We start from the raw sequence: 18,670 nt of genomic DNA on the forward strand, positions 1-18,670 counted from the left end.
AATGGTACTTGGTTTCTTGCGCTGTTAATCATAGTGTTCCATGCCCAATATATATCACGTGTAACATTGTTAAGTCTGTAGTTGTCAGTGCCCAATTTCCAAGTGCTGCTATTTGGTTTAAAGACACTGGACACTATTGGTAATTGTCAAAGACCAGTCTTCTCACTTGGCGTATCTCAACATATGCATAAAATAACAAACCTGTGAAGATTTGAGCTCAATTGGTTGTCAGAATTGCAAGATCTGAATGAAATAAAAAACACCCTTGTCACACGAAGTTGTGTGCTTTTAGGTGCTTGATTTCGAGACCTCAAATTCTAAATCTGAGGTCTCGAAATCAAATTTGTGGAAAATTACTTCTTTCCCGAAAACTATGTCACTTCAGAGGGAGCCGTTTCTCACAATGTTTTTTACTATCAACCTCTCGCCATTAATCGTTACCAATTGATAATTATTTTGAGTAATTACCAATAGTGTCCACTGCCTTTAAGCACAAAAAGTAGCTACATACAGGCCTTGAACTTCGCTCTTGAGGGGGCACAGCCATTTTTCTCTGATGGAGGGCACTTCTATGAGGACAATGTATGTGAACTTTGCAAAGGGCACCACAGCAAAAGCATAGGGCACCATGGCAATGGCTGTTGGTGAGGTGGGTTATTTCAAGGCCAAGCACACAGAATAAGGTTACCAGCCAAAGCACCCTCATCTACCATATGACTGGTTTCCTGCTGATTTTTGCTTAGCAGAAAATGTTTTTCTGCTTTATAAGCAGCTTTGTGAAATTGGGCCTTGATGTAGTATAATGTATGTATGTCATTGCATGTGTTGTGTATCTGTGAGGGCGCTATAATGAGGTTACCAATCAAAATACTTGCATGTACTGTTCCACAATCACTGGTTTCCTGCTTATGTTTTGCTCAGCAGAAAATTGTTCAGCAAGTTTTTCCCGCTTTGTAAATTCAAGCTGTTAACATAGTTTACCCATCTCACTTGTCATTCATGTAGTTTATTTTGTTGCACCTAGATATAGAATACTTCAAACAAATAATTGCAAAACACCTCCGCCTCAAACTTTTCTTAATGAATATCTACTACAGTTCACATTAATGAGACATAAACTATTCTTGTTTGCACTTAAATTGTATCATGTGCATGATTCCATCACTTTAATATTTACAATTCCCCCCCCCCCCTCCTTCTTCCAAATGATACCTCACCATCTTTAACTAATTAAATACCATAGCCGCCACAAGACGCTTGTACCAAAATGCACATATGTAGCATCCGCAAACTGCAGCAAGATTTTACTTACTTCCATTCTCACAGAAAGAGGTTGGAGTCATGTCCAGAACTTAAATTAACAAGAACTTTAATTTGGGGCTGTTTCACCATAGACATAGAGCACTACAGAGTCGAGATTTGTCAAGCCCAAGAGCTGATTTCACAAAGAGCTAAGATTGATAATAATAATAAATAAAATAGTGGCAATTTATAATGCGCCATGTCTGTCTAAAAGACACTCCGGGCGCAGGAGAGATGCCGAAGCCAGATTGCAAAGAGTATAGTCAAGCACAAAAATAAGTTTTCAAATGGGTTTTGAAGCTAGAATATGTAGTGAGTTGTCGGAGTTTAGGGGGGAGTTCGTTCCATAGTGATGGGCCAGAGTGTGAGAAGGAGCGGGCTCCCCATGAATGGCGTGTGATCTTACATGTACACTTAACTGCAAACCATTTGTAGTTGCTAAGTAAAGTGTGATGTACAAATCACTATGAAAATACTGACAATTTATATGAAGTTGATACATTTTTAGTGCTTTGTGAAATCACCAGTGGGGCAACAGCCACAACTGTGCCAACCTAATGTACTTAAGGCTGTAACCTGTTAGCAATACTATTCTTTGCGTAGCAAGTATTTGTGCTTACAGGCTTTATGAAATTGGGCCCCCTGGTTTTGGAAAAAAATGCTCATGCAATGTCTATTCACAAAGCTTTGCTGCACTGTAGTCTTTGCACTTTTCTGACACCCGCATTCTTGTGTGTCATAAGTCTTAAAGGGAAGGTACACGTTTGGTAATTGTCAAAGACCAGTGTTCCGACTTGGTGTATCCCATCATAAGCAAAAAATAACAAGCCTGTGAAAATTTGGGCTCAATCGGTCATCGAAGTTGCGAGAAAATGATGAAAGAAAAAACACCCTTGTTAGACAAATTTGTGTGCTTTCACATAGGAATAAAAGACTTCTAGCTAGAAGTCTTTTAATATTTTAGTGAGAAATAACCTCTTTCTCAAAAACTACGATACTTCAGAGGGAGTTGTTTCCCACAATGTTTTATACTATCAACAGCTCTCCAATGCTCGTTACCAAGACAGTTTTTAAGTTAATATTTGTTTTGAGTAATTACCAAACGTGTACCTTCCCTTTAAAAGAGATGATGTTGTGTGAAAGTTTATTAAGAGATGCAATTGAATGATCTGTCCCCACCAGGTCCCAAGAAAACAGCACTACAGGCCATGTTGGCCAACCTGGGTGGGGAAGAGGAGTCATCTCCCCCTCAGTCGCACAACGCTATCCTAGCGCATTCTCGCGGAACTGACATCGACATGCCGGAGGAAGGAGGTATGTGTTGTTAATACTGCCCTATCCAGAATCTTAATCTATGTACATCATTTGTGACGCACATCCCAATGCACATCATTTAATTGAAATGAAATGGTATATTAAAGGCACTGGATACCTTTGGTAGTAATTGTCAGAGACCAGTCATCTCACTTGGTGTATCTCAACATATACTTAACATATCAAACCTGTGAAAATAAGGGCTCAATCGGATTTGCAAAAGAATAGTGTATTCTTGTTGCATTACTTTGTGTGCTTTCAGATAAGTCTTTTATGATTTGAGTGACAAATTACCTCTCTTTCAAAAACTACGTTACTTTGGAGGGAACCGTTTCTCACAAAGTTTTATACTATCAACAGCTCTCCATTGTTGCTCTTTACCAAGTACATTTTTATGCTAACAACTATTTTGAGTAATTGCCAATAGTGTCCAGTGCCTTTAAGATAAGTCCCATCCCCTTTAAGATGAACCCTTTTCAGAGAAAGACTCATGAAATTCAAGCCTACTGCAGACATGATACTTCATGGAGGCAACAAAAGCAATTACCTCTGTGCCCCATGGTCATTGCCTTGGTGCCCTCGAAATGCTCCTGTAGAAATTGGAAATTTCCTCATGGGGTGCCCTTTACAATGCCTTGGTGCCCTTGCCCTTTCAAAAACGAAGCATGCAGGCCTGTACTGACATGATATCGCCTTCTTTATTTCATCTAACAGAGGATATACATGGTGGTCTCAGGATGGGAGGGCGTCGTCCAATGATTGGTATAGGGGATGAGGAGTCAATAGAAGCTGCCCTTGGTCTCGGTGAGCTGGCAGGTCTCACTGTCTCCAATGAGGCTGATGCGCTTAGCTATGATGTAAGTATGATGATCAGATAGATTACGGTAATTGGTTTTATTAAATGTGTTTTTAATCTGAATGCTGTTGTGGTGTTTCATGGTCTACTGGTTAAGAGCGTCGGACTCAAACTCTGGTGCTTCTGATCAGCAGAGTGTGGGTTCCAGTCCCAGTCATGACACCTGTTCCTTAAGCAAGACACTTACCCATGATGCTTCGTCCTTCGGATGGGACCTAAAACCGTTGGTCCTGTGTGTTGTGTAACGCACGTAAAAGAACCCAGTGCACTTGGTGCTATGTACAAGGAGTAGGTCTCATAATTTAAACGTAGTCCCACAGTACCTTGCAGGAAAATACTGTTTGTTATAAGTGTATTATGTTGAATGGTCAGACAGTAGGAGGGTTAACAGCCTCTTGTCACGCAGAGAAGCAAATCCTTTTTTATTTCAAATTAGTCAGAATACTTCTTTCAATCCATAGGGCTTTTTGTCATAAAGCTGGCTTTAGTGTTGGCCGATGTTCATCCCCAAGGCTTTAGTAAGCTTATAAAAAAAGCGGTGTGTTCTATCTCCACCGCAAAACCACACTTCTATCAACAGGTTATGGGAGGTGACAAAGGAAGCTGTGGATTCAGTAATAAATTGGTTCTTGATCCAGTGAGCTGTTTTGAACGCACCCCCTCCCCCCCCCCCCCCCCCCTTCTACTCATGACTGACAAGGGGCTTGCAGCAAGCAGGAGCTGTAGTTAATGATTGCCAAGTTAGAGTAGTTTAAAAGAAATAAAATGATTTAAATTGAATTGGGTATTTCAACATGGGCTCGTTTTGACCTGTGACATTGAATTAGTGTGGTAAGACCACCTGCTGCGAATAGTTCATCCATTAAAAAAGATAGGCCTTAACTGGAATGACTTAAAATCCCTCTTTTTAATTTCTTAAAAACACTTACAACCTCTCCAACCAAATCATGGCACTATGCTGTTGTGTTGCAAGACGCTGAACAATAACTACATGTACTTCATCCTTCAGATGGGACGTAAAGCCGTTTGTCTTATGCTTGTAAAAGAAACCATTACACTTGTTAAGAGAAGGGGAATTGCTCGCTGGTTCTTGATCCACCCCCCCCCCCCCCCCCCTAACTGACAGCGGGTTTGTAGCAAGCACTGAGAGGAGCTCCAGTTAATGATCTCTAAGTTAGAGTACAGTAGTTGAAAAAAACTGGTGCAAATTGAAATGGGTGTTTCAGCATGTTCCAGCATGCGCTTGTATTGACCTGTAGCATTGAATTAGGTCAGCCAGATCACCTGCTGCGAATGGTTCATCTGTTAAAAACGATTGGCCTTTACTGGATTGACTTACGTGTGTAAGATCCCTGTTTTCAATTTCCTGTATGTACTTTTTGCTCCTGTTTTTTTCTTTCCCCCTTTCCTGTCCCCAATTTTCTGGCTTTTGGATATGTTCAAACGTGATTACTGTGTGCGCAATTAGTCACAATACTTCTAATGTCTTTGAGTTGAGGCCGATATTTATCATTTGATATTTTTTTGTCATGTTTTTAATGGTAAGGTTACAGATCGGTTAATACTCCAAAAGTGAATAACTATAAAAAAACTACTTGGTGAGAAGCACTGCAGCTATTTCGAGAAAGGATTCCCTTTGAAGTCGAGGCTATGATGAGATCTAAGACCATAGACCTTTACCCATTGCGCAAGTGCTAACTGTTGAATGAGGTGCATGCTGGTCTAGCTAGCGATCGCACTTGATCGCTAGCTAGACCAGCATCCACCTCATTCCACGCCTAAAGCCTTGTTAATACTTCCTGCGAAGGCGAAGCGAATTTGATGTGAATTTGACGTCACAGCCCTTTTTTCGCACCATGTTTCGCAAAAGTTGAGCACGGCTCAACCGCTGCGAATTGTTCGTTGTGAATATGTGACGTCAGCATTCGTTTTGCATTGGCAGGAAATATGAACCGGGCTTTATGCACATGTACCAAGTACTTGCATCAAGGTCTATAGTTAAAATGTATAAATGATAAAGGCTTCATATAGAAGCATACTTTTTGCAAACATTTCTTCAGAAGACTTTAGATTTTGTAAATCTCTATCTCTCTCTCCAGGTAACTGCCAACAAAGAAACCTTCAGGAAAACCTGGAACCCCAAGTACACATTGCGGAGTCACTTTGACGGGGTACGGACGCTTGCGTTTCATCCCGTGGAGACGGTCCTCATCACAGGCTCAGAAGACCACACACTCAAGCTGTGGAATCTACAGAAGACGGTCCCAGCTAAAAAGTAAATCATTTATTGTATTATATCGTTCATCAGTGCACAAGCTTGGTTTTTAAAAACAATGTGGTACATGTATCCCGCACATGTATCTTGCACGAGTCTGTACAAACACTTTATGTGTCAAGTTATAAACCACAAGAGAAACTGACTGTGTAAAATGTTAATGATTTGATTAAACAAAGAATCATTTGCGAGAGATGGTTTGAACCAACGACCTCCAGATTACGTGTTGGTGCTATACCAACTGAGCATTGTATGATGTTGGTCTACCTATTTTGTCAACATCTTTGTTCAAAAGCTTGGTATTTTAAAACAATGTTATATCTTGCACAAGAAATACTGTATGGAAAGCACTTTTTGCTGAGGATTGTTTTCAGCATGACTGTGGTTTTCCTCCAACATCTAAAACTGAAACTTCTTTCCTTGTGTTCTCTCTATTGGGTTCTTGGCTAGTACAGCGATTAAGTTCACTTTTCTGAGAGCCTTTGGCTTCACAACCAGTTTCTGAACCGAATCACAACCAGAAACGAATCCCTTGAAAACCTTGTGCGTGTTTATGGGTTTACCCTTTTATGAGTTTGGCTGTCACTCACTAACTACATGATTAAGCCATCCCTGTCCGTCGGGGTGGGAAAGGAGGGGTGTGTGTGGTCTCTGGCTCTCCATGGGAATTCTTGCCAGTAGTCACGCTAATTGAGTATGACTGGCTGTAGCTTGCCGCATAAACACCTGGAGCTGAGGGAAGAGTTTAATTAGAGGTAAACATCGGGAGGTGGGGGGGGTGTTCGTCCTGCCGAAAAAAAAGAGGGCTCTGCGATCCTTGGGAAGCTGCACACATCCTGCAGATAAGGGAGGGTGTCACTTCGGGTTGATGGGGCACCAGAGCATGGTATTGGCACGGTGTCCTGTTTGGGGAAATCTGTGGAGAGAAAATGCCAATGTTTTATTGCTTTAAGTGTCATGTCACACGAGGCAATTTACAGGCAACCTGTTCTAGGCAATCTCCATAAGGAGAATCCATTCACATTTGAATGTTCGCCTATTTTTCTTGGGGATCATAGGACATTATTTTGAAAATTCCTCATGTGCTACCGAAGTGGTCCTGTAGCATGCACTGCCATGACGGCAGTTGGTTGCCTGTAAAAGTTGCCTTGTTAGTCTAGACCCTTAGGATGGGCATGTTGAAAAACATTAAATTGTTTTTAAAAGGCAGTGGACACTATTGGTAATTGTCATAGACTTGGCTTCACAGTTGGTGTGTCTCAACATATGCATAAAATAACTAACCTGTGAAAATTTGAGCTCAATCGGTCATCAAAGTTGCAGGATAATAATGAAAGAAGAAAACACCCTTGTCACACGAAGTTGTGTGCGTTACGATGGTTGATTTCGAGACCTCAAGTTCTAAATCTGATGTCTCAAAATCAAATTCGTGGAAAACTACTTCTTTCTCGAAAAACTATGGCACTTCAGAGGGAGCCGTTTCTCACAAAGTTTTATACCATCAACCTATCCCCATTACTCGTCACCAAGAAAGGTTTTATGCTAATAATTATTTTGAGTAATTACCCATAGTGTCCACTGCCTTTAAGGTCTTTAAATTTGATGGTTTTCCCTCTTAGAAATGACCAGGGGGTCTAGTCCTAACTTTTCCTAGTCCTAGGAGATATTAAAAACTTGAGGCTAGTCCTAAGTAAGGATGAGTAACTCATCCTACCTCAAAATAAGACTAGTCTCAACTCTTTGTGAAATGTGAATAATTATTGGTGAGCATCAATAAAAGAAAACTAAAATTGTTCCCAAATCAGTTCTTATATCTTTTTAAGCGTCTTTAGCTCTCTCGGATAGAGTGTCTAATTTTGGGTTTGATTTTCTGTTATCTTTCCCCAGGGCCGCCTCGCAAGACGTTGAACCCATATACACCTTCAGGGGACACTCGTAAGTACTGACCTGTTCCTGTCTCCGTGTTTAATAACGGAAACAGTCAATTTCCCCCACGACTTTATTTAATCTCCTTGGGCTTCACAGACTTGTTGTCAACCTGTCAAAGGTTTCACCTTCAACCACAGTGTCACTTCACCTGTGTATTTTTTTGTTGTGATTTTTTCTTGCATTGACTCAAACCTCGTTGTACTTCTTAATGTACATCTGTTGTGAAGTTGCACTTTCACAATATATCTGAGGGTTTAATAAAGATCTATTATTCCAAAATATGTCAGCTTAATAAAGCCCGGTTCATACTTCCTGCAAATGCGATAAGAATTTTGACGTCACAAATTCGCAAGGATTAATTCGCAACAGTTGAGCTGTGCTCAATTCCTGCAAACATTTGCTGTGAAAACAGCCCTTTAATTGGGTGATGAATCTGCTGTTTAATCTATTTCTATTGTTTAAAATGTTTGGTAATCTTGTTCCATTTGAAGATGTTTTACTTCAGTTACTTGTAGTAAACGCTTCCATTTCTTGATGTGATGATTTGCAGGGGTCCTGTGCTAAGCCTTGTTGTCAGTAGTAATGGAGAGCAGTGCTTCAGTGGTGGTACTGATGCAGCTATCCGATGCTGGAATATACCTGGCTCTAATATTGATCCGTATGACTCATACGGTAAGTACTATCAATCTCTCCTATTTTCTTTTTCTTATTCTTTTCTCTTTTTTTTAGGTTAAAACATGGACACTACAATCACATGATGCATATGGTACAAATAATTTTTATGGTAACATTAATTTTGTATAACTTTTGTTAATTTGATGTATAAAAGGACGAAATGAATTTCCCATCGTGGATAATAAAGTGAAATGGACATTGAAATATGAGTACATTGTTGCAAACATAATCACGAATGATCTCCCCCTATCAACTACGTATACTTGGACTCCTTCCTGATCTTCAAAAGCCAGCTTAAAGGCCGGTTTATAGTCGGTCGCGCGATGGTTGCGCGACGGAAATCTTGCGCGCAATCCTAAGGCTGAGGCCTAAAAACCGTGTCTTTTTATAATCGCGCGTCTAGATTTCCGACGCCCGACCATCGCGCGACCGACTATAACTCGGCCTTAAGACTCGTCTCTTACAACCTGCTTACATTTAGTTCAATGCACTTGTCATTTCCACATGAAATTCTGTAAACTCTTTTGTCTTTAAGATTGGCCTTTACGTTGCTAAGCGCCTCAGAATAAGCCACAAGAATGATTGCACCGTACAAAAACTTAATGAAGTAAATGTTAAACACTCTGTCCTCCCTTTTCCTCTGTTTCACCAGACTGTGGTGTGCTAGCAGACACCTACGTCGGCCACACCAACACTATTTGGGGATTGGCCTTCGACGGCACTAAGAACCAGCTGATATCGTGTGCTGCTGACGCCACAGTGCGGTTATGGTGTCCGCAGAAGAAGTCTCCGCTGCTGAGCACGTACACAGCAGAAACAGGTTGGTCCTAATCCATTTTCATGGCAGGCTCAAATGAAGTGAAACATTTGTTATTGTTAAATAAGTAATTCCCCTTTTTATTTGTGTTGTGATCTAAAGTTTAGCTCTCGCAGTTTTATAGTTACAACCTTCAAATGATGTGTTACATCGTATTGTTCTTCTGTCGTGTTTTTTCTTTCTTCCCAGAATATAAACCTTTTGATCTTTTACGTCTCCAAAGCTGTTTTTTTTTGGGAGCTGCTTATTGAAATATATTCCCCAAGTTTATTTGTTCTCAGGGAAAACCTGAGGGAGTACACCCCTGTGCTCATAGCTCAGTTGGTAGAGCATCTGCCTGGAGTGTCAGGGGTCTTGGGTTAAAAAATAACAATGAGGACCATTTGATTTTTCTCTTATCCCTGATCCCATGTTTGGTTATTTCACTAGGCACCATACCAAACATTGTGTTTGTTACTTTGCCCTGTTAAACATCATGAGAAAAATGTGGTTCTTACTCTGGGGAAAACCTGAGGGAGTATACCCCAGGCCTCATAGCTCAGTTGGTAGAGCATCTGCCTGGAGTGTCGGGGGTTCAAATCCCATGAGGACCATTTGATTTTTCTCTCATCTCATGTTTGGTTATTCACAATTGTTAGCCCTTGGTATGTTACATCTCACTACAGCGCATTGAAAACCTTTTGCGGACACTGGGAACTAACGGTGGAAAAACGTATCGGAGTTAACTCGTTGCAATTTTAAAACCTTGTTCTTTTCCCTTTTCTCCACAGCCTACGGTAACCCCACCTCAATAGACTTTGTACGCTGTGACTCCAGCCAGATAGCTGTGGGTTATCAGTCGTCAGATACCGTCATATTTGACTTGGAAACAGGCACACCAGTAGTCACATTAGAAAGCAAAATGCCCTCAGGTAAAAAAATAATCTTGAGGATGGATATGTTGAACTTCTTTAAGTTGTTATTAACCCTTATGTTCAGGCCCACTTGCCCCACAATCCCATTTGCCCCACAGGCTCACTTGCCCCACAGGCCCACCAACCCAACAGGCATGTTTGCCTCAATCGATAACTTACTCCACTAACCCCACTAACCCCACTTGCCCCTTAGGCCCACTTGCCCCACAGGCCCACCAACCCAACAGGCATGTTTGCCCCAATCGATAACTTACCCCACTAACCCCACTAACCCCACTAACCCCACTTGCCCCACTTGCCCCTTAGGCCCACTTGCCCCACAGGCCCACCAACCCAACAGGCCTGTTTGCCCTACACGATAACTTACCCCCACTAACCCCACTTGCCCCACAGGCCCACCAACCCAACAGGCCTGTTTGCCCTACACGATAACTTACCTCACTAACCCCACTTGCCCCTTAGGCCCAATTGCCCTTACAGGCTCACTTGCCCCACAAATAACCTCAATCCTCCCAAACTGTTTGGACATTGGTTTGCTTGACCCTGTGGTAAGCTATAGTTATTTGGGCCTCCTCCTTTTTGCTGTTGTTTTAAACCACTATTGTCTGCTTAGGGAGTAATGCAAAATTAAAAACCCTCTTGTTCAGAGATGTAGATGTAATATGGATAATTTATGAGTTAGTTTAAAGGATTTGGGTACCTTTTCAAAATGTCCCTAGGTTTACATTAAACTTACAGGGTTTGAAGATAATGATAGTGGAAAGCTTCCCTTCAAATATTACTTACTGAGGTGCTGTAGTATTTGAGAAATGAGTAAAACAATGTCATGAAAATTATTTTCATGACATTGTTTTACCCATTTCCCCAAAACTACAGCACCTCACCTCGTAATATTTTCAGGAAAGCTTTCTACTTTCATTATCTTCAAACTGTGTAAGTTGAGTGTAAATCTGTGGACGTTGTGTTTTTTGTCCTACAAAAGTTACATACACCCTTTAATCATGAAAATCTTTTCCTAATTGCAGATAATGAGTTTACACAAATTAATAAATTGGCCAGCCATCCAACGCTCCCCATTACTATCACTGCCCATGAAGATCGACACATCCGATTCTTTGACAATAATTCAGGTAAGTACTGCTACCCCTCCTTGCGTCTGCCTCGATTACTAACACCTAGGCCTGGGCGACTAGCGAATTTTTACTACTCGACTAGTCGCGCTTCAAACAGTCACAACTTTGACATTATTAGCAACCAATTTTTTTATTTCCAAGATACATAATAACATTCATTCTGAAAGGATTGAAGGATTGTGTCACTGATGTCTGATTGTGTTTCGTAATTAAATTATGTTGTTATGAATAGTCATGAGCGACACAAATGGTTCACCAAACTGGTAGAAATTTAACCATAAATTGCTACTCTTAAACTAGTAGTATTTGATGACATAATTCAAAAGAAGATTTTTTTCAAGATTCTTAATCATAAATTGATTGTTTGTCTTTGACAGGTAAATTGGTCCACAGTATGGTTGCCCATTTGGATGCAGTGACCAGTTTAGCAGTGGATCCCAACGGATTGTACCTGCTCTCTGGAAGTAAGTCTACCTTTCTTGGATAGTTAGAGTACATGTCTGTCGGTAACACATATGTCTCACTGTCTGTCTGTCTGTTTGTTTGTTTGTTTAGATGATCTTCCCATCAAGGGAACTTGGCAAACTCCCACAAAGGGATATAAACACCAAGCTGGCAACAGCCAATCTCTCTCATACAAACATTGGTTTAACGTCTATGATTATGAATTACACAAATCAAGAAATTGTGATTCAGTAACTAGACGATAATGCTTATTCTAGTCATTGTGAAATCAGCTAGGGGATTCGAACCCACAACCTTGTGATTGCAAGTCCTTTCTGTCATCATGTTTTCTGGCTGTCTGCTGTATAGCATTTATGTCAACAGAACCCTATATGTTAAACACCCAGAGATTACCCCTGGAGATCTCTGAGTAGTAATTGCTCTAAAACGACAGTTGTTGGAATATTAAGCCATTTGTGTGTTAGATTTGAATATCATATGTTACAATGACCGGCTTGATCACAATTTAGAGACAGTTTGCTATGTCACATGATTCGGGGCAAGCTTTTTTGTAGTTGTGTAATTGAAGGCAAATGCCCATACACAATTCTGAATGAGCGTGTATGGCACCATGGTACCCAGATTTGCTCATCTGGAGGTTGCTATACAAAAGCTTGCCCTATACCAGGAAATATCGCACCTCTGATGTCTTACAAATACATTTCCAATTTGCTTTCACACACAACTAGCTGAACAAAAACAGAGCCCTGTGACTTAAAAACACTGGACACTATTGGTAATTATCAAAAACTAGTCTTCTCACTTGGTGTATCTCAACATATGCACAAACCTGTGAAAATTTGAGCTCAATTGGTCGTCGAAGCTGCGAGATAATAATGTTAGAAAAAAATACCTGTGTCACACGAAGTTGTGCGCTTGCAGACGCTTGATTTTGAGACCTCAAAAACTAATTCTGAGGTCTCGAAACCAACTTCGTGGAAAATTACTTCTTTCTCGAAAACTACGTCACTTCAGAGGGAGCCATTTTTCACAATGTTTTACACTATCAACTTCTTCCCATTACTCGTTATCCATTAAGGTTTAATGCTATTAATTATATTGAGTAAATACCAAGAGTGTCCACTGCCTTTAATATATTCCGTACTGCACGCCACACAAGCCCAAGAACTCACCTCTTTGACCTTTTTCATATTTTCAGGTCACGATTGCTCGATTCGTCTTTGGAACCTTGACAGTAAGACTTGCGTCCAGGAGATCACCTCGCATCGGAAGAAATTTGACGAGTCGATATACGACGTCGCCTTCCATCCTTCCAAACCGTACATTGCTAGCGGAGGTGCGGACGCTCTAGCAAAAGTGTTTGTATGATAGAGCCGCCCACTCCGGGGGGGATAAGTTTAAAAATCAAATGGGCCTTGATAAATCCTTGCAACTTTTGTTTTCCTTTCTTTCTTTCTTTTCAATGAGGAAATTTTAGGAAAGGAAACAAATCACCATTTACTGCAACAAGAAGTTTGATCTTTCACAATATCAGCTCTCAGTTTTAACATGCTGTTGCGAGTGTTGCATACGGTGCAAATGAAAATCTGAACTTGTGTACAAAAGTTATCGGACTGCACTTGGTTGACAAAACAAAAGTAACAGTACAACTTTTTGTATTCAAAACAAAAAGTCGTTTCCAAGCTTGTACCATTTGTCCAACTATTGATGTTTGGCATTTGTAGTCGGGTACCCTTGTAAAAAAGATGTGCTTCTTTTTACTAGTAGGAACACCACAAGAAAACAATGATTTTGTTGGTTTTATGAGGACGCTAGTTAATGCTCATCAGTCAATTTTAGATAAGTCTCCTCGTCTACTTTCTGAGAAAGTCACCGTATTTTTGTGATGGGATTTATCTAGGCCTACTTGTAGTCATTTATAACGCAAGGGTGATCTTGCTTAGTGTACAGGCCCCCTTCAACAGGGAGGTATTGTGTGTTGTATTAATAATGAGTTAACAAAATTAAATTGAGGAGTGGAGAGGAGGGGGTTTTGGGTTGGCGGTCAAGGGATGGGGAGTGGTAGGAAACTTAGCCCATGTCTGAATTGGCGGCTTTGGCTACGGCTAGATTTCCGCGTCGTCATGCGATGAGGTATAGGATGCCCATAGGAACACCCTTAGCAACAGCCGTAGCCGTAGCTGTAGCCGCCAATCTGGATACAGGCTAAGGCTTTATTACAGCTAGGGCTACTGCTATCATGAGTTGTCATGAGTTGAGGTATATGACGACCTTAGCAACAACCTTAGTAACAGCCGTAGGCAGAGCTGTAGACATAGTTTCGGATACGCCTTAGACAGTGTGCTTGAAGCATAGCACATCATTCTTCAATTTGAGGGTAGACCGTTCATACTGGATGCTTCTCATATATCCACAATTGATGGATTGTACATGACGTCATTGACCACCATCTTTGATGTAAAACAATAGAAAAGTGCATGTACTGCGCACAACTATCAGCCAGTGATAGCCTTTCATGCGTACACATTTCATCAAAGATGGCGGCCAGTGCAAGGGGTCTGTTGTGGTCAGAATTACTGGTCTGCTGCTTCGTGAACGTGTAACCTCCACACCCCAGTGTCAGTGTTGAGAGCATGTAGTTTTCCTCTTTGCGCAGAATGGTTTGTAGCCCCACTCTATTTACTCACATGTTAAAGGAACATGGGGGATGCAAGCAGTCCAAGATAGTTTTGGCCAGAGTTGGGAGGACACATTTTCAAAAGCAATTTCAGGGGATCTAAAAAGCCCTTGTGTTTTGGGGCTGTAGCTTTAAACTTACTTTTAAAGATGGCGCCAATGTGAAAGGTGTGCACAAATGTGTACTCCCTCGTAACTCGGCTCTATTTCGAAGAAGGGGTATGATATGTTAATGAAATAATACACAATAGAGAATGATTGACATGGGTTTGACCTTGAGCTTTGCGTGACATTTTTTATCTCTTTGGCTTCTTTTGAATCGTTCGGAAATCAAAATACAAAAGATGGCCGCCAAGATAAAATGCAACGTGGATTCTCAAACAGGAGAGCGTGGGTTGTAAATACCGTATATAAATTTGTATGTGTTCTCAATTGGGCTAGGTCCAAAGTGAAGGATCAATAGCTTAGTATTCACTGTAATGAATGTTTCATTGTAATAACTGTTACAGTAAAAGTAGACTATAAACAAACAAAAACAAAATATCACTCATATTTTGGCAAGGAACAGAGAATCTTCATTAAGGTACTTGTTTGTTCCCAGCTGATTCAGGATTGTAGTGTTTTTAAGGGTAGCTGTGAAGTGTTTGATATCACTTCCCCCTGCTCTTTTTTATTAGTTTGTGTTTTGGGGGGATTTTCTTTGGTAGGATTTGGATGGGATGGGCTTAAAATTGATTGCGAAACATAACCTTATTGTGATGCTCGCAGGTTTAAAAAAAACTAAGTTCTCTATAATCTTCTGCATTTTGTTTTTGTTCTAAGCAAACAGCGGTAAATATCTGTCCCCTAATATATCGGAGAACCTGAAGGTAAATATCCCCCTCCCCAGGACCCTTGGAAGGGTAAACCTCTCCTAGTTTGATCCCTTCCACTACCCTGCCTGCCCCCATGTTACTTGTAACCATCGTCATTCTCATTAAATGGGTGACCACTCAAGAGAAAATGACCTAATTTCATGGCTCCGCTTACCGTAAGCAAAGAATCGGCCCTTACGGAAGCAGGGGTTTCCACCCTTACCTCAAGCATATTTCATGGGGAATTTTGGCTTGTGTGCAAGCGTACTCCACATTACTAGGCATTCTACGCTTACACAGCTAGCGCATAATTATAGCGTTTGCCCTGCAAGCAGGGAATGGTGGTTGTAAGTGCAGAATCTGGCGGTAGGCAGAACAATTAATAAGGCCCATTTCAATTGAACACAGTATTTTGATACAATGTATTAACAAGTATAAACATTTCAATTGTTAGTTTTCAACACATACCTTAGAGCATTTCCGATTAGAAAAAAACAAACAGGACACCCTGCATTTGTATTAACTCTTTTTCCTGTCATGTTTTGTTTTTATACTTTGGGATAATTCGGGACTCTCTGTGTGAACAGTCTTAGTAAGATGTCATTCGGTTTTGACAAGGAAACTTTCAGTGCTTTTTTAACATTATTTAAAACCAGACACGGCTTGTAAATTACTGCATTTAGTTACCGCTTTGCTCATAAACTGTTTGGTACTCGGCACATCAGATGTTTAAGAACAAACTTTTACTTCATTATTTGATTTTTTTATTTAAATCATCGTTAATTATGAGCCAAAGAGTTAGTATTATCTTATATAGTGTTATACATGTACCTTGAGTTCAAACAGCCCATAGCAGACAATGTACAAGTCAAATGCTGTGTGAATTAATTTAGTCTTCATTTTTAGTTACATACACGTCATCATAAACTCTGGTAACAAAAAATATTGATTTGTTTATTTTCATTTTTATTTTATTATTATTTTTTAAAATATTTTTGGTGGGAGTGGTGCGCTAGGCTGCAGCAACAAGCTATCATGGTGTAGACAATAAGAAGTAACTAAACAGTCAACTTGCGGGTACAACCATGTGTAAATTCTCTTTTCAGGGGGAGTGTTTGCTCTAAAAAGAGCAGGTGTGGTCTCGACATTAGAAACGGTGTCCTGAAGACGAGCAGAGTATACACACTTGCTCTTTTCAGAGCCAACACTCCTCCCAAAGATATTTACACATGGTTTACCACAAGTTTACTAGTTCGAGCAGCTTCTTAAATTGTAACCACAAACCAAGCCTTTAAATCCTATTTTATCAAGAATTCCCCTTTGCCCAACCTAAAAAGTAACGTAACAATTGATTTCAGAAAATCATTTTCCAGTGCAGCTTCCTTTGTGCTGTGTGTCTATAGCATATCTGTACTTTCTTTTCCTTGTCGGACTCATCCGAATATGGGCATTTGCAGTGAACTTAAGTAGAGGTTATACCGTCTTAAAACTTTTTGTTGTTATTATTTAGCCTTAATATTAGCACTTTATACCTGAGAAGAAAAAAAAACACAGCAGGAACACTGTAGATCCATAGCTAAAGAGTGTTTAAAGATAATTTAAACTATCTATATGTTTGGCATTTCATTGTAAAAAATTATCAACTTTGTACATTATATTATAACTATTGAAATGAAATGATAACATTACTACTAATCTGAAGGAAGGACAACGTACATATTTTTGACTCTGGTGTAGGCTGGGATGAGATGAATTCCATCAAGCAGTTATACATATTTAATATTTTAAGTTATAGGTAAAGAGATTTTGTGTTCCCTGCGACAGTTGGTCTCCTCCCAATCGCAGAGTTGATTTTTTGTTCTACTTTCTGTCGATTCCTTGTTAACAGTTAACTTGTGTATAATTTAAGAAGTTACCTTGTAATACTACATCAGTAATGAGTTAAACAATTTTAGTAAACAAGATCCTAATAATGTTTACCTAGAAAATTAAATCATTCACATCTTTGGAATCAAGGATTTGGGGGAAAGTTTTTGACATTCTAAGTTTTTTCCATTGTCAACTTACAAACTAGTGTTTTGAGTTTTAAAAAAAAACTAATAGCTTAGCTGTCTGTCCTAAGAAATGTGCCAAGAAATGTTTCTGCAAAACTTCAGTATGAGGATACCCTCTCAACTATTCAACTATTATAAATAATAGAAAATAACTTTAGGAAGTCCTGTTTAACCCTTTAGATACCATTCTTGTTTATCTTTTTTAATCGTCACAAAACACCAAGCGATGCTAATATTGTTCAATTCTGCAATTCAATTTTGTCAGTAAAAATTCTCAACAGAAATAACATAAAACAGAAAATATTGTTTTGTGGTTTGAAATTGGGATACTTTGTAACATACTACATTGGAAAATATCATATCCGCACATGGCCTTTTTCTTTTGACCTCGTTAGGGTCAAACCTTGCGGCCGTTTGAGGCCGCTAAGGGAATGATGGTACAAGCCGCTGGTGGCCGCAGTGGTCTCTAAAAGGTTAAGCAGTTATATGGGCAAAACTAGAACACCCTGAAGTCATGTTAGATACCAGGTGTTTCGTCCTTGTTAAAGTAAAAGTTTTAGGTAATTATTATTACAATTAAGCATTAGAGAACGAAAGGAAACAAATGGACTTATAAACGTTAAACACCAATCAGAAACTGAGTAAATTTGTGTGCATTAGGAAGGCGTTATTTACAAATCATCTGTAAACACCTTAAATGAATTTGTCCTTTCTGAAATTAAACCATAAGGTCATTAGTGTTAATTGGATCTAATTATTGAACGTTATGGTACACAAGTGTATTCATTTTTCACTACCACCGTACATACGTCACTTTATAGGTTTTTGTTTTGTTTCTTGTAGGATCATTTAATAATTCTGTGCTGTAAAAACAAAATGTGGCATTTACTGCAGACATTTTGTTTTGTTTCCCATAAGGGGTATACAAAATAATACAATGTTTTGAATTTGTACTTCTGTCTCTTTGTTTCTTTGTGGTGTGATGTGTGGTTACTTTGTTAGAGCTGTGACTCCATTATCTTGAGGTGACGACTACGGGCATTGTCGCATCACCACGTTTTGTTTCATCTAAACTAAACGTATCTACATTTCTACTTGGAATGTTATGCTCTGGATGTTATTGGTTCATAACGATTGAGACTCAAAAGAAAGAAACAACTACTGGACTTGTTTAGAACTTTTAGGATTATGCCCGGAACAAGTAATGCGTTCGTACATACACACATGGATGTACATTGTACATGAGTGGCTTAAACATTCTAAGCTGTCACTAGAGGGCGGTATATAAGATGAGTGGTCCCAACTCTTTTACATTTGGAGATTATTAAATTTGGAAAGAGGTTGGCCTTGGGGCGGGGAGGGGTGCTGCTTGTTTAATCACAGTTTCTGCCCCTATAGCATTATAT

At 39.8% G+C, this 18,670-nt stretch overlaps 1 protein-coding gene across 2 annotated transcripts in view; it reads left to right on the forward strand.

Annotated features, from left to right (window-relative positions):
- The window catches only part of LOC139943121 (striatin-3-like), a 39,526-nt gene extending 23,817 nt beyond the window's left edge, over nt 1–15,709 (forward strand). For both annotated transcript variants that reach the window (XM_071939941.1, XM_071939948.1), the window contains 10 exons: nt 2,485–2,616; nt 3,331–3,473; nt 5,572–5,747; nt 7,635–7,682; nt 8,227–8,348; nt 9,004–9,171; nt 9,939–10,079; nt 11,108–11,212; nt 11,593–11,679; nt 12,879–15,709. In XM_071939941.1, coding sequence (XP_071796042.1) covers nt 2,485–2,616; nt 3,331–3,473; nt 5,572–5,747; nt 7,635–7,682; nt 8,227–8,348; nt 9,004–9,171; nt 9,939–10,079; nt 11,108–11,212; nt 11,593–11,679; nt 12,879–13,048 — 1,292 coding nt within the window. In that variant the 3' untranslated portion in view covers nt 13,049–15,709. The remainder of the gene's footprint in view (nt 1–2,484; nt 2,617–3,330; nt 3,474–5,571; nt 5,748–7,634; nt 7,683–8,226; nt 8,349–9,003; nt 9,172–9,938; nt 10,080–11,107; nt 11,213–11,592; nt 11,680–12,878) is intronic.
- The last annotated feature ends 2,961 nt before the right edge of the window (nt 15,710–18,670 follow it).

Source organism: Asterias amurensis, chromosome 1 (genome assembly GCF_032118995.1).
Source record: "Asterias amurensis chromosome 1, ASM3211899v1".
Taxonomy (NCBI): domain Eukaryota; kingdom Metazoa; phylum Echinodermata; class Asteroidea; order Forcipulatida; family Asteriidae; genus Asterias; species Asterias amurensis.